This window comes from Terrapene carolina, unplaced genomic scaffold, assembly GCF_002925995.2.
Source record: "Terrapene carolina triunguis isolate 2854851 unplaced genomic scaffold, T_m_triunguis-2.0 Scaffold113, whole genome shotgun sequence".
Lineage (NCBI taxonomy): Eukaryota > Metazoa > Chordata > Testudines > Emydidae > Terrapene > Terrapene triunguis.
This window is the reverse complement of record NW_020664464.1, coordinates 20,456,181-20,472,890: the sequence shown is the minus strand read 5'-3', so window position 1 is coordinate 20,472,890 and position 16,710 is coordinate 20,456,181. Positions and strand designations below refer to the sequence as shown.

General features: G+C 42.0%; 1 protein-coding gene across 5 annotated transcripts in view; it reads right to left on the bottom strand.

The window, feature by feature from the left end:
• Window positions 1-16,710, bottom strand: part of AOPEP (aminopeptidase O (putative)) — a 310,109-nt gene that overhangs the window by 15,339 nt on the left and 278,060 nt on the right. For all 5 annotated transcript variants that reach the window (XM_029911714.1, XM_029911718.1, XM_029911717.1 and 2 more), the window contains one exon: window positions 12,588-12,704. In XM_029911714.1, coding sequence (XP_029767574.1) covers window positions 12,588-12,704 — 117 coding nt within the window. The remainder of the gene's footprint in view (window positions 1-12,587; window positions 12,705-16,710) is intronic.

The following is a 16,710-nucleotide window of genomic DNA, read 5'->3' as shown; positions in this document are numbered from 1 at the left end:
ATCTTTCAGGATAGGTTTCCAGTTTTGCATCGCTCACTCACCCACACTTTATATTTCCAAAGACTCTTACCCCAGTAGAATACTGCAAAATTCCTCTGAGGCATCGCAACCCCACCATTTTAACTCTTTTGGACAGGGAAAGAAATGTAGCAAAACCGTAGTGGGGACAAAACTGTACCCACATATTAGGAAGTTAGTCAGTTACTAAGCAATAGGGAGTAGGGGTTGTGAGTGGTTTATTTGTGGCTAAGGTAATGATGTCAGGACTAACTGTGGTTAACAATTTGATCTGACCCATTCCCCATTCTACCTAGATCTTATGTTCTTTGAGTGTGACAGATTTTCCTGCTCTGTGGTATTGTCCAGAGATAACCAGGATCTACAGCCAACATTTAAAGAGAAATGAAAAAGCACAAAGCAAGCCATCGAGCATTAAAAATAGTAATTTCTAATAAAATTTATCTTTAGAAATTGCTCCAAGTAAAGAGTTGTATCAATTACTGCATTAAGAGGGTGTTCCATTAAAAACACAAATACAGCTACAGTCTTAAGCTGCAACAATCAGGAAACACAAATCCAGACCGTTGACGGCACTTGTTTGTTTGTGTTTTTAAATCCTACATCCTTCTTAACATCCTGGCAAATGTGTAAGAGCCATCACATATATACAAATAGTATAACCTTTCAGATTTATGACAAGGCCAGGCGGTTTGTATTACAGTGCTATTTCTTTCTTTACTGCCCCACAGCATTGTATAAACAGTCAAATATAGCAAAAGCACCTAATAAAAAAAAAAAAAAGTCACCTCCTCATATGGCAGGTTTTAGAAAAATGGAACTAAGCACCAACCTTCTCTTTCCTTGCTGCTTTGGATAAAGAACAAATAGAAAACAATTCCATATTTAGATCTCTCTTTCAATCTGCTCCCCACTTTCAAAATTTCACTGTGCTGTTGGGCTGCCAGAGCAGGAGCAAATTAAGGGCTCAAAACAATTAGAAAAATAGTGGATGATAAGTGGATGACATAGTATAATGCGCCAATAAGGAGCCTGGAACATTTCACTAATGCCACCCAGCAGCAAATGAAATCACTTGGAACAAACATGCACCGCTGTTGGCTCCTGGAGCTGTTAGGGAATGAGGGAGGGCTGCTGATTGGGGAAATGCTATTTTGAGCACCCAATAAATCTTGCAGTCTAAACATGTTCCTAGGAGAGGTTATGCTGATTCCAGGATTTTGTGTACTTCTCAAGTTGTAGGAAAAGCCCCCATACTTTTCATGCAGCAACAAAACAAGCCCAAATAATAGCTACTGGTGTTGAGTTAGATTATCCTTTGGGCAAGTTTACAAATTCATCCCAGCACATCAATTCCTCGGGGGTAGATATGAGAGCCAGTCAACCCAAGAGACATCCCCACGGTCATTACTGGAAGCCTTTTTCTTCATCCTGTTCCAATTCTCTTGCCTCACACCCAGCTCTGCAATGTCCTGAGCCTCATCTCTGGAAAGTGAAGGGTGTATTATCAGAAACCAGCCTTTCCATTTTCCCACTCACTGCAGCCTCCAGAAGAGCATAAACTCCACTGATTTCAATTGGAATTACATCAGGGATTAATTTGGTCCCGGATGTTTAAATATAGAATAAAACAGAAAGCTGCTTTGATCTAACGGATCTAAATTTAAACACCAGATTTTGTTTTGCCTCCCGTTTTAGAAAGAGAAAGAAAATGTAGGCAATATGGGCATTATTACAAACTGCATATTCCCCTCCTCTGCCTCAATTCAATGTGTGGATCTCATCTCTAGACTACACAGGCTCAGTACAAGTGTTGTATAGATATTTTCCCAGTTATATGCAATGATACAATACGAAACACTCCAGTGTTTTGCTCTGCAATCCAACATGCCCTTTGACCAGTTAAGGCAGCTAGGAACTGGGACTTCTTGTCCTTAAGCAGGCTGTGCGGAGGTATTTGCAACCTGATGACAGAAACCTGCAAGTTTTATATATAGTATTAAAAGGTACATACGTATGGTGCAGAGAGCTACTGAAGCATTTTCACCAAAGCCCCAAGCATACTCAGAGACTGAGAGTTAGCCAGTGAACTATTCTGAAAAGAAAGCATACTAATTCCCTCTTTCGTTAGTATAGCAACATGGTCTGACCTTTCCTGACCAATTCCCGTTCTCCAAGAAGTTTTACAATATACTGTACAGAGCTTTGTTCCATAAGGGTGCTTTCTAACAATGCTCAATGACAACCTTCAGGACAGCTGGATAATAGAGCACAAGAATGGGCTTAACTTAATCATCAGGAGGGAAGCAGAGAGATAGATATTGTGTTGTAGTTCATCTGTACTTTTACATCTGCCAGTATTTTATGATTTAGGAAAGATCAATGGGCTGAAATTATTTTGTTCTAAACATAATTCTCACTATTTTTAGGGCACCAAACACCTTGTATGGTTTATATTAGCGTGACTGGATCTCTGTCAGTGAAATAGGATGCCACCAATTTATGGCCTTGGTTTCATAGGCAGACTTCATGTACAATGAAGCGGTTGTATAAAAATGGCAAGATGCCACCCACATGACGTATGATATTATGATCTTAACTCATTACACTCACATTTTCTGCAAAAACAGTTACAGTCTCGCCCCTTTCTCTTCTCCCCAAAATCTACCACCTTATGAACTTGAAATAAAGGGAAAGAGTTATGGGCTAAATAGCATTTCAACCAATTTGCTGAGGCAAGAAAAACTAACAAAACAATTTCCATCTGCCACGCAGGCAGCATACATTACAAAAAAAGTAAGCCAGTTCTGTAGGCAGAAAGGAAAGAAAAACAAATTCTCCAGTGAAGGTAGTGGGGAAATAAATTGTTGATTTAAATAAACTATTTAAATAAAACTGTTGGTTTCATCTAAATTCCACTTTTTGTATCACCAAGTCTACCATAATTCACCAGGACATAAAATACAGTTCTAGACATATCAGTTCACCATCAAATAGAACAGACAGAATCCTACCTATCCATTCCCCTGTTCTATAGCATACCTAAATGGTTTTGTAGACAGATCTCTCTGTCTCATCACCTTTTTTATTGCTCTGTAGACTTGTTTCCACGGCCTCTGGTCTTTTGGTTTCATAGACCATCCCTGTCCCTATCTAGAATAAAGAACCAAGAAAGCTAATTGTGGAAATAGCTTAATAAGAAGACTGCTTATTACTGATTACCAACGTTTGTGACACACAGCTGTAAGCTTTTTCTATTGTCTCAATCAGGGTTGCCAACTTTCTAATTCCAGAAAACCAAACACTCTTGCTCCGCCGCTTCCCCGAGGACATGCCCCTGCCCATAGGCGCTGGAGCACCCACAGGTAAAAATTGGCACCCACCGGCAGCAAAGCTCCACGCCCCGCCCCCGCTCACCTCATCTCCGCCTTCTCCCCTGAGCGCACCGCGTCCCCGCTTCTCCCCCCCCAGCGCTTGCTGCCACAAAACAGCTGTTTCGCGGCATAACAAGCTGTGGGAGGGAGGGGGAGAAGCAGGAACGTGGCGCGCTCAGGGGAGGAGGCGGGGAAGAGGCAGGGCTGTGGCGGGGATTTGGGGAAGGAGTCCAATAGGGGCAGGGAGGAGGGCGGAGTTGGGACAGGGACTTTGGGGAAGGGGTTGGAATGGGGGCGGGGCAGGGGTGGGGGCACGGTCGGGGGGGTCAAGCACCCACCAACGCCAGGAGAAGTTGGTGCCTATGCCCCCGCCCCGCCCCTTCCCAAACACCCCACCCCCCCACTCACTCTGTCGCTCTCCCTCACCCTCTCTCACGTGCTCATTTTCACTGCAAGGCCCGAACAGGCATATTTATTGTTTTGACAGATATATTATGCTAATTTCAGGTTTTATTTGTTATAGGACGCTAGAGCTGGCAGCAAAATAGTCAAAAAGGGTAATTTAAAAAAAAAATGAAATTTCACAAAGGTTTTCAGGATTCTTTTCCTCCCCTCTTCCCATTTTTCGTAACCAGCTCCATGTTTTTTGTTCACTAAAGTTGTTGTAATTTTATGTGTGGAATTAGGACCACACGTTATCACAGCTGATAATTAAAGGCCCACTCCTGAAGCCCAAATACAAATCCATAGAGCACAGCCACAGAAATGCACACCTGTCCAGATACCTGTATAAATAAATCTGTAGAAACTGACTCCCATACCTACATGCAGATACACACATGTATTCATGTGTACACATCTAGCATGCACTAACACATATACTTCCATATTATTTATTATTACAATTGATTAGTGCCTAGACACCCCAACTAAGATAAGGGCTCCAGAGTGGTAGGTGCTGGACATACACATAAAAAGAGAAAGTCTGCAACAAAAAGTTTATAATGTTGCTAGACAAAGGTGGGGAGAAATGTATGCTACATTGGCTCTTCTGCAATTACTAGTCAACATTCATTTTTTAAGAAATAATACATTTCTTTTAGAGTTCCCTTTTCTTTTAAAAACTTATTATGAAATGAATACCCACATATTTTGTCGTCATCAATTTTTTTTTTTTGTGCACAAGCCAGCAAAATGAATAAAAGTCAAAGAGTTAGGCTGCAAATTTTATTTACACAGGTATACACATATGTGGCAATTCACACACCTCCCTACACAAAGACACACAGTCTCTTACACACATACAATGCATGCATGCACACACTTGCCTACACAGAGACTTTTTCATACACTTTTCCAGGGGTTGCCTAAATCACCCAGCCCGGGAAGGGGGGAGGGTGGGCTGGAGGTGGAGGAGAGAGGATGGGGAGGGAAAGAGGCCAAGGACGAGAGCATGGTGGGGATGAGAGGGGGCAGTGAAAGGGGGGGGGGGTATGTGGGGTGGATGGGGATGCAGGGGGAGGCAGAAGGTTACAGGTGCATGAGGATGTGGGGGACACAGGGGTGTATAGGGACATAATGGGAGTGCAGCAGTGTATGGAGGTGAATGGGGTGCAGGACTGTGGAGGATAAGAAACATGGGGATGGCGGCTCTGGGAGGTGGAGAGGATGGGTGGGAGAGCGCTGTAAGGGGTACAGGGCTGGGATAGGTAGGTGTGGGGGGCAGGACAGGATGGGACGGGGAGGGATGTGGGTGCGGGGGAGTGGGGCGGGGGGGATGGAGGTGCAGGGGGCTGTGACAGGGAAGGATGCACTGAGGGGGATGGGGTGCAGCCCCACTCCCAGCACTCGGAGACGGGGATAAACATACCTCGAACTCCTGGGTGCCGGCGATGGGGTGACAGACAGACCGCGTTCGCCGCAGGGCATGCACCGCAGCTCAAGCCCAGCCATGTGTGGAGAAGAGGGCCAGGCAGCAGCGGGAGAGGAGCGCTATGCAACCCCTCAACAGCCGCCCACTGAGTGCTCATGCACCACACTCACACTAGTTCCTCCCCTGCCCTGACCCAGCCAATGGGAGCTGCGCTTCTGGTTGGGGGATGGGGCAGCACGCAGACCGCCCCCCCCCCCCGGCCGCCCCTGAGGCTCGGAGCCAGACATGCCGACTGCTTCCCGACCCGGGAGCTGCGTGGTGCAGCGGCTAGCAGGGAGCCTGCCAGCCCCACTGAGTCGCGCAGTGGCGCCGCCAACCGGACAGTCAACGACCTGGTCAGGGGTGCTGATCGGAGCCACCAGGATCCCTTTTTGACCGGGAGTTCTGGTCCAAAACCAGAAACCTGGTCACCTTAGTGTCAATATGTTTGTGACTAAATTATTCAAATTCTTTTAGTGAAACTTGTAAACTAGGTTTTCTCAAAAGACTATGCTCAAACATGCTCAGCCTACATAAGCATATCAAAAGAGACACTGTCAAGGTTATTAAGGTTTAAAAAATGTTAACTGACCTTGGGCAGTGGGTGCACCTGGAAAGTCCCAGCTTCTGCACAACAAAAAGTAGGTTTGTTGTTTTTCCCTCTCCTTTCAAGCCAGTCTATCCTCTCTTTCCAAATTTTAAACACAATGGCTGATACATAAACATAATCTCTAAGAACAAGCAAGCCCATGCATGCATACAGGATAGATGATATTTATTATTAGGCTAACAGTCTCAAAGAATTGTGAGGCTTCAGCCAGTTGTAAAGCAGAAACAGAGCAATAAAGTGGTGGCCCATTGTTCTGTGACTACAAATAAAAGGCAACTGTATGCAGGAAATTATTAACCAATGAAGGGGAAAAATGCTTTTTCTGTGGTTTGGTTACTACCAACACAGACTATAGATTTCTTTATAGCAACTTCCTCAAAAACAGGAGAGGGGGAACCCCACATAACCAAATCTAACATTGCTATGAGAGAAAAGAAAGGGAATACGATTGGGTTAGGGGATCTAATAAGGAACAAACAGTCCACAAAATATCCCTTAAGCCTGAAGCATGGTTGGGAGACTGCAGCTTTACATGCCCTACAACTAAATTCTGCAATACTCATCCGTAAAGTCATCAATGCTTAGAATATATGTCTAGGGAGCACAGGTAGCTCTATAATTCTATCAGATGAAGCTTCAGCCCAGAAGGAGAATACGACATAAGTAGAGCTAAAGGGAACAAAGGATTTTGGCCATACTGGAAGCCTCTTGGATGCTGTATTCAATCCACCTACACAGTCACACTGAGCTGCTTCATTTCCTTGTTTGGGGGCTTACAACAAAACAGCTTCTGACCCCCAGTACGGGGGTCTGTAAAATTATGCCTATCGTATTTGCCAGGATATCCATTTGTGTACGCAAACTAGAGCATGCAACCACAAGTACTGTGGAATTAAGAAGACCCACTAAAAACTTTGGCCATAAACTTCTAAGGATCTAACCTAAGCCTTTAAAAACCTAGAAAAATTGTTTTTCTATGTAAAATTGAGCTTTTCATTAAGCTAATTTTTTTTCAGTAAGTGTCTACTTCTGGTAGAAAATGTTGATATTTTTGTCAAAAACTGAATCTCCATGAGAGTTATAGTTTCATGCCCTTGTGTCCCCATGCTCCTCTATGGGCTGGACTCCCCTGCTGGACTTCATCTCCCCTGATACACCACAGACAGTCATTGGACATGTACTCTGACCAAGGATTGCCTTATCACCTTGCAGGAAGCAACATGGCAAGAAGAGAGGGAAGGAGAGGCGGCAGAATAATTCTTCCATGTAATTGGCTCTCACCTGCGTAACTGCAAGGAGGCGCTACGTTGGGGCAGCTGAATCACTGAAAGATGATGATGAAAAAAAAGCTTAGAATGTAGAAGACACTACAACTCTCTGAAATGGTTTTTAAAGATGTATTTTACATGTTCATTTCATACATTTCATATTACTGCACTTAATAGCTGGAAAACAAACGTACAGGTTTGTGATTACTGTGCCTTCTCCAAATGTCCCTATGTTTAAACTGTCCATGGGAAATATTATTGCAATGAAATCATTATTCACTGTAAATGTGCACAACACAAATAGGAGGGATATACTGTTAGTATAGTTAAGCAAGCATCCTAGACCATGTGAGGTCTTAGACAGGGTAACGTGACATGTGACTAGTGATAGTCCTACTACCGGTAGACCAGCGGTGTCCCACATCTGGCCCTGGAGACAGTGTCCAACAATGGCAGCCAAGGGCAATTGTGTTATACATATTTAATTATGAAATGACAACATATTCCCTAATTGGTGTTTAAATCAGCCCATTCCTGTGTGGAGCAGGTAAGGGGCGCTGCCTCCCACAGTTGCCCCTGCAGCCTCTGGAACAGCTCCATGTGAGCTGGGAGTACTCTGAGCAGCTGTTTTCTCTTTCCTGTTGCAGCTGCTCAGCACCCTCCTGCTCCAGTAGGGAGGAGTGTAGCTCTGGTAGCTCTGTTGCTTGCTTACCAACTGGGCTGTGGCAGCCCCAGTGAGAGCAAGGCAGGAGCTTGGCTGGTTCTGCTGAGTCTAGCAGAGTGCCTTGCAAAGGCTGGCTCCCCTCTGCTACACAGACATGCGGGGGGGGGGGGGGGAGAGAAGCTGAGAACTATCAACTACTTACAGCTTCCTCGATATTCTGCCCCAGCACAGTTTAGTGCAGCCCAGGTCTTGCTCTAGCTGTTGCCAAACAGCTACAGTCCCTTAGGGACTATAAACAAGCTGGAGATAACTGAAGTACAGTTCACTCCAGCATAGCCATTTCCTACCCCCAATGTGTCCCATGAGAAGCTGTAAGGAGGGAGATATAGGAGCCAGTTACGTTAGCTCCGTGTCACATGCGGACTTTCCCTGCTGGGGATTTCCTGGCGTATGGGACTTGTGGGTGGCACCTGCTCCTTTTGAGTTGCCCAAGTGGCACAAAAGGGAACAGAACAAGGCAGATAATCTGCCCCCAAGTACTGATTCTGGCCCCTTGGTCCTTTTGAAATCATGTTTGACCCTAAGGCTGAAAACCCCGGACACCCAAGTGCTGCACAGTGGGGAGGTGAGAACAGTACTGCACAAGGGAATGACCCATTTCATAGCAGTTTGTATCTCACAGGAACATACCTAGACATAATACTGGAGGGTTTTAACAATAGGTTAGAGAAACACCTGTCAGGCATGGTCAAGTTATTACTTAGTCCCACCTTGAGTGCAGGGGACTGGACTGGATTGAGGTCCCTTCCAGTCCCACACGTCTCTGATTCCATACAGTGCAGTGTGCAAGTGCAGGTATGTTTAGAAGAGAAACATTGGCTGGAACAGAAAGCATGTTCAACTGGAAAGAGAAAGGTTAATGCTTCACAAATGTGTATAAAGGCTTCAAGAAACAGAAGCTGGAAGGAATGGTCTGCACTGTACTCAGATATGGTGAAAAGCTGAGCAATAATCATCAGTTCACCTGCAGTGTTTCTGAAATTCAGAAAAGAGACTTACATCTCCAGTGAGATATATGACAGGGAAATCTGTATCATACATGTGAGTGAGCTACAGAGTAGTTCAGGGCCAAAACAGGCTTAATACATGCATACCCAATCTCCATACATACTGCACTCGAGACCTTATTGTACAATATATTCCCTTTCTGCTTCTGTACTGGTTTCAGTGTTATGTTGATGCTGCTGTGCTAAAGTATCAAAGCAGCAATCTATAAAGATACCAAAGTCTTAAAAAAAAAAAAAAAAAGAGAGAGAGAGAGTGAGAGACTGAGAAAAATGTGTCTTTTCTCAATCTGCCCAAAGTGATGAAAGCTGCCAGAGGCATTTTGTCTTCTCTGTTCTCCTCCTTACCCACACAGCTGACTGAGGGTACGTCTATACTTACCTCCGGGTTCGTCGGTAAGCAATCGATCTTCTGGGATCGATTTATCGCGTCTTGTCTAGACGCGATAAATCGATCCCGGAAGTGCTCGCCGTCGACACCGGTACTCCTGCTCCACGACAGGAGTACGCGGAGTCGACAGGGGAGCCTGCCTGCCGCGTGTGGACCCGCGGTAAGTACCTTGTAGTTCGAACTAAGATACTTCGACTTCAGCTACGTTATTCATGTAGCTGAAGTTGCGTATCTTAGTTCGAACTGAGGGGTTAGTGTGGACCAGCCCTGAGGTGAGATTATTTAGACTCCTTGCCTCCCCCAAAATTAGCAATACAAAATCTGAAATGGATACACACATACACACTAAGGCCATGTATACACTAGCACTTATGTCGGCAAAACTTTTGTCGCTCAGGGATGTGAAAAAAAACACACACCCCTGAGTGATACAAATTTTGCTCGCATAAGCGCTTGTGTATACAGTGCTGTGTCGGTGGGAGACGCTCTCCTGCCGAAACTGCTACCGGCGCTCATTAAGCTGGTTTTATTATGTCAACGGGAGAGCTCTCTCCCATAAGCATAACATGGCTATATGAGCACTCTTACAGCGGCGCAGCACTGTATTAGTACAGCTGTGCCGCTGCAAACTTGTAAGTGTAGACATGGCTTTAGTTTATTAGCAGGAGAAATTAATATTTTTATATTCCTTCTGTTACCAGAGTGAGGTCACTTTTCTACCTACAGTACTAAGAAAGGTGTACTGGATATTCCATTGACAATTTCTGCTAATAGTAGGATCCATGTGCCATGCCAGTTTTAAAGAATTATACCAGTTTAGCACACTGTTGGTCTGATCATGGCTAATCTCCAGCATAAGAATTAATGTAACTGGAAATAATTACTTCTTAATAATGAAGAAGTTAGTGTACTTTACTGAGCTGTCTGCTGCTAGCCAGGAAATGACAATGTTCTACATACAAAAAAGATCCTTAATAAAAACTGTGACACTCACAGCTTTCATTTTACTTCTATGCCTTCGATTTTGAATGCTTACATTTCTACTACTCACATTTTGAAGTTTTGTTAATAAAAGTATTTGAGATCCTGTATGTAGGTTTAACTATAACAGATTAATGTCCCAGCTAATCAAACTTAGACACGAACAGCTCAGCTAAAAGCTTGGATTGGAATCCTGCAATTCCATGTCCCAGTGTCTTTATAAAGAAACTCTGCTCTGCACTTACTGTAGTTTGAAACACGAAAGGTCCCTTCCTTAGGTATGTGACAGTGTGTTAACTAACATTCCCTTTAAAGGACTGTACGTGTCTCTGATCTGATGACTGGTAAAACTCTAATGGTAATGTTATCTTAGTTGTACTTCTTAAAGGTCTGTTAAGCCCTTGGTTTCACCTTGTATAATAAAACAGAGATTATGCTTCTTTTGTTGAGGTCATAATTTTGTTGCAAAGAGAGAAAAAACATGAAAGATCACTGGTGTGCAGTTAAGTAAAACTACCAAAAAACCCCAACCCCCTTGAATTTATGTAGTTTAAGGAGGAAAAACAAACAATCAAAACAACCCTAAATCCAAGGTCTAGTAGCTCACAATTCACTGGCATGAAATAGAAACACTAGAGCTCCCGCTTTGATCCTACCTCCCTAGTTATTCCTCTTCCCATTATAGAACTCCTGACATTTCATTGGCATTCATCTGTGATTAAAATATATCCTAATTCCTATAAATAGAAAAGTCTGTTTGAATACTAATTAAAAATAAGTCTGGCACTTGGAAACTCTGATAAACAAAAAATAAAAAGCTGAAATAAATAGCAACAGTTGAAATGTCACCTGGCAAAGTTCTTTTGAAAAAGGCTAGACTGCAGTTTGGAGTTTTTAAATTAATGTTTGGATTTATGCAGGGCTCTAAAACATACTACAATTTCTACCTAGCCGTTTTATTGTAACAAACATGAGCCAGATTTCACTCTTTCCTTCCATTTTAATTACTAACATAAAATTTCAATTATACATGATAAACCATGCACAGTGACCATCTGTGGTGCTCACAGTAGTTTTTAATTAAATAGGAGTCAAATATCTTAAGTTCAACAGTGCTCCTTCATTATACTGGTATGAATATATTCGCCTCAATAACTAACCATTTTTTGTTTATGAACATCTAACCAGCATCTACACAATGCATATTTCCTGGATTGGTTTCATTTCCTCCATCTTCTCCCAAATGTCCTTTCTCTGAACACTGTCTACTTGGGGTCCAGAGCCTGCAAACATTTACTACTGTGAATACTGCTTACTACCATGAGCAGTCCCATTGACTTAAATTCTCTCAGCCTGATAAGTCACTGGGATATTGTACAGTAGTAGTAAGTGTTATTAAGTTTTGGATCAAAAGGGAAGATATGGTATGGGAATTGTGCTTTAATGGCTGTGGTTCCCAGACAGAGTGTCTGGGCGAGGCACTGTGAACATCTTATTATGCAGAGCCAGTTGAAACTGGACACAGAATAAAGCACAGCTCTTGCAAAAACCTTAAGCACTAAGTGATCGCTGACCCCACAGTTAACACTATGCCCGGTAGTAAGTCTTTGCAGGATCAGGCCCCTAAGTTTGCAAGCCCTTGGAGCACATCTATATCATCATGTAAATAATAATTTCTCCCATGACTGTTAAACACATACTGCAATTAATGGATGCAGCTGTAAAGATCTAGTTGCTCCTTGGAACTCATATCCCATGAACACAGAAATAATTTTACTCTCTCATAAAAATACAATTTTATATTATATAAGTGAGGCCTGAGTGCTAGCTAAAGGCAAACAATGAGCTGATCAAGTGGAACAAGAAATTTAGACCAAATTCTGAGGTGACACCTTATCAAAACCATACAAGTTCCATATATACAATATGTATATATGAAGTAAGGAGTTTTAACGTGTGTGCACGCATATCTCTTAAAGGCACATGTACTGTTCACATATACACACATAGTGGAGGCTATGCAAACTGGCTGTACTAATTATTTTAGATAGTCTAACTATAGTATGCAAACATATGAGCATATACACAGTATACGCTAATATCACACACATTCACTCAGGAAATACAGAGTAAGGCAGGCATACTGTACCTGTTGCTTCTTCGGTAGTACATATACACACAATTTTAGAATTCTCTAATGCAAAAAGGAGCTTGAATAGCCCTGGGTCCTAATGGAATGTCAATATTCCTAGTCAATAGCACAATGACTCTGTTTAATATTGCAGTGGGACTGTTAATGAATTACCTCTGCATCCTGCTCATCAAGGTGGTATGTTTTCTCTAAGCACTGCAGAGTTCTGAGACATAACGTCTTCTCCTCCAACAGAGATTCCAGAAGTAAGACCAGCTGGTCCGGGAGAAGCTAAGAGTAAAATACATGTATCGTCAGAATAAAACTCTGCTTACTAAGCAATGAAACTGACAGAGCAAAGACAACAAGGCTAGGATAACCTGTGTAATTCTACAAAAACAACAGGGAGTCCGGTGGCACCTTAAAGACTAACAGATTTATTTGGGCATAAGCTTTCATGGGTAGAAGTGGTCTTTTACCCACAAGAGCTTTTGCCCAAATAAATCTGTTAGTCTATAAGGTGCCACCGAACTCCTTGTTGTTTTTGTGGATACAGACTAACACGACTACCCCCTGATACTTGTGTAATTCTAGCATGTGTTTGAAATGTTGACCTAGTTGATGAAGAGCTAGTTGATTTCAGGAAAACCTCACAGTTCATGTTGTCTGTATTTTGAAAGACTCTGTTCTGGGGCCTAGTTAAGACTCATTTTCCATGGCTTTTCATTTCTATATTTAGATCAGATCAAAATCATGTTTTCTTATTCAAACATTATCTTGGATTAATAGGCTCTGTTCTTTATGGAATACATATGCTAAGTAATTTCATTTTGTTGAGGCTTGGTGGGGGTAGAAACAAAAGGATAATTTATAGTGCATCACTTCAGGAGGCCACCAGACATATGAATGTTTAACTACATCAGGGGTCTATTGATTTATTATATAAACAATTTCACTGTATTCCTGCAGTGTACAAAGAAACGTGATATAAATAAGTGGCATGCAGCAAAATTAAGACTGTGACAGCACATTTCTAGTGCAAAGAGTCATAAGTTATCCATTCTCATACCAAAAAGAAGGGAAAGATATAATGTCTATGCGCCTATTGTGTATATATATTTAGCAGTTGTTCCTGATTCCAAAACCTAACATTTTTTAGATGAACCACTGGTAGCCTGAAGAGAAAAAGCGCAAGACGCCTGATGTAGTGAGTGCTTAAGTGCTTCATTTAATAGGCTTATCGAATGAACAAATAAATAATTCACGGAAAGCACAAAGTAAGAATACACACTAGCTGCCAGGAAACACACTGGTAATTCAGGGTTTTGAAAGTCCTATCACAGGTTCCTTATTCACTCAAATGCTTCCCCCCACCCTCCACACACACTAGGGTGACCAGTCAGCAAGTGTGAAAAATCGGGACGAGGGTGGGGGGTGATAGGAGCCTTTATAAGAAAAAGACCCCAAAATCGGGACTGTCCCTATAAAATCGGGACATCTGGTCACGCTAACACACACACACACACACACACTTACTTTCTCCATTCTGGGACACCAAAAGGAAAACAAAACAAAACACATTATCAACTTACATTCTTGCATGCAAAATACAAACCCAGCATTACTCAGTTCTAACATTTTGCAGATTATTAAAGAACAAAATCATACTGCTTCCACCCTAATTCCACTTTTGTTCCAATTTGAGGTCACATTCTGGAGCCCTGTGAGGGTCTCCCTTTCCATCTAAGGCCTTCTCCTCCTGCTGCGCTGCCCACCACTCCACCCTGCCTTCTTGGTGCCAGCCAAAGGCAGACATAAAGAATATTACTTTCATCTTCTTCTTCTCACGAAAGACACTGCAGCCAAGGTTGACTGCTTGGACTACACAAACCCTTAGCTTACAATTAGCCTGAGATGAAAAAAGGTTCCCTCTCACTTTGCTTTGGACCCCCTGGAGGGATACATGTATCAGAGAATTCCTAAATGTTTCTTTATTTTAATGACAGCCCCTTGCATGCCAAAAAGCAGCACTCTGGCAACAAGACCATGAAGCAATCGAGAATTTTCTGCTCAAAGACCATGAAGCAATCGAGAATTTTCTGCTCAAATCTTAACCTGTAAAGCTTTGGCAGATATCACCAGCTAAACAAGCAATGAGACATTATCTTCACTCTCCGACTGACATCGCTTGGCATTAGCACATAAATCAGATGCTAATAAGAAGGGACATAAATCACTAGCATTTTAACAATTTGTTTTTCCTTACAATGCATTCTTTTATTATTAAAGCTGTATTCTTGGAGTTTGAAAAAAGCCACAACCTACTCACTTGTTCTAATTGGAAGATTTTCAAAGTAACACTCAAACCTGCCAACTGCAAGGAAAACTGAAAAGTTAAAAATACTAATAAATGAAAATAAATATGATTAATATTTCAATTTAAAGTCACCCACTAAAATGCCAACTCAAATGTTTATTGTTTAGTCCAAGAGCAGCTGCTTCAAGTGGCGGGGGGGAGAGGGAGGCTAAGAGGGGGGACGACACGATAGACAGGAAAGATGTCTGGGAATTGGCTCTGCTTGGAAACTGAATTTATTTTGAATGCTAATAAAATCTGAAATGCTGCAGAACACCATGTGCTTATTTAGAAAGCTTTCTCTGCTAAACAGTAGGATAATACAGCCACCCTTAGTTTTTAGAAACTGCAGGTAGTTGTGGTTTGGTTTTATTTTTCAAGGTTCTTCACCATCTCTGTAATATGAATTCACACACAAAGTGCTCTTATTTAAAATAATGTTGGGGAATCTGATTTAGGCCAACAGAAGCAATGAAATTCAGAGGTAAGGCAATAATCATGTCCTTAATTTACTTCACTGTGTCTAGTGCTGTGCTGCACTTTGAGAATTACAGTTTAAAATTTATATTACATTTGAGCACACAGAAAAAAACAACTGAAACTTGTAACTTCTTCGTTTCCCAACGTTCTAAGTCCCTGGGATGGGACCCTGTATGCCAGGTTACAGCTCACAGCATAATTTAAGGCCACGTTATGAGCTACTGAACAGAGAGTTTGGCGCAGCAGGTAGAGGCATTAATGGAGGAAATGCTGACAGACCCAACTAAAGTGGCACTAAGTGGGCACAGCTATAACATTTTGTCCTTTCTTATTCATTTTAACTAAAATGCTGGGAGCACAATCCTATTCCCTCAGGTTTTTTTTCCCCCTTAATAAAAGGACTCTCCCTAACATGACATGTAGCTTGCATCAAGATGAGGAAAGCTCCACAAAGCTTCATTGCAAAGACTATTACAAAAATCCCCATTTGTGTATAGATTCCTTGTTTTTCCCAGATGGAATGGTTTTGTAAAGCAACTATTTTCTCTCTTTTTTGTTTTAAAGACCTTTTTATAATTTAAGAAAACCTCAAACTTGGTAAATAAATATATAGATGTCTGATCAACTGCAAACATCCTATTATCGTTTGTTACCTTGTCTCCCCCATCCCCAAACCTGACCCCGATGTTTGTCTCATCCACCTGTTGTGTCTTGTGTGGGACAGGGACTGTCATTTTCCATATGCTTGTACAGCACCTGGAACAATGGGACCCTGGCCTGGCTGGCTTCTTGGTGCTAACACAATATAAATGTTAAATAACAATAGTAACAAATTGCACTATAAGTACCAGAAAAGCATTTTAACTTCTGAGAAATCGAATTCTCTGATTGTATGTTGAGTACATAATGTTTAGTAGAAATATACGATATAGCAACAATAAAGTATGGGAAGGCAAATTTTACAGTGCCACTGTCTATTTCTACCTGGAAAAAATAAAAACAGTTTTTTGCATTAAAAAGCAAACATTCTCTGACAAATAAGGGAATATATGTCACACAAAAATGCTCAGTTTGATGTGATTGTTAAAGGAGAAATCTTACGCCAGAAAATGTGTTTAGAATTAAAACACTATTTACAACATGCATCTAATGCTACCAGTTGATGTAGTGATAGTATGGCGATGACAGATACAATGTCATGTACATATATTTTAAAGCAGATAGTTCTAGTCCCAACCCCCCGCCCCCAAACCCCTTAGAAATCAAGTTACTTTCCCAGGGCTTTTTGTACTTCACTGTACAAATACTACAAAAAGGGAATGAATTAATATGTTGTGATCAAGCACACCGGAGCTTTTTTGTAATGTTCCACACAATTAAACAATATCCCAGCTAGAAGGTCATTTTCCCAATACTGTGAATCTTATTTTGCTGGTCTTGCTTTTGAAGTTGCTGTCTGTA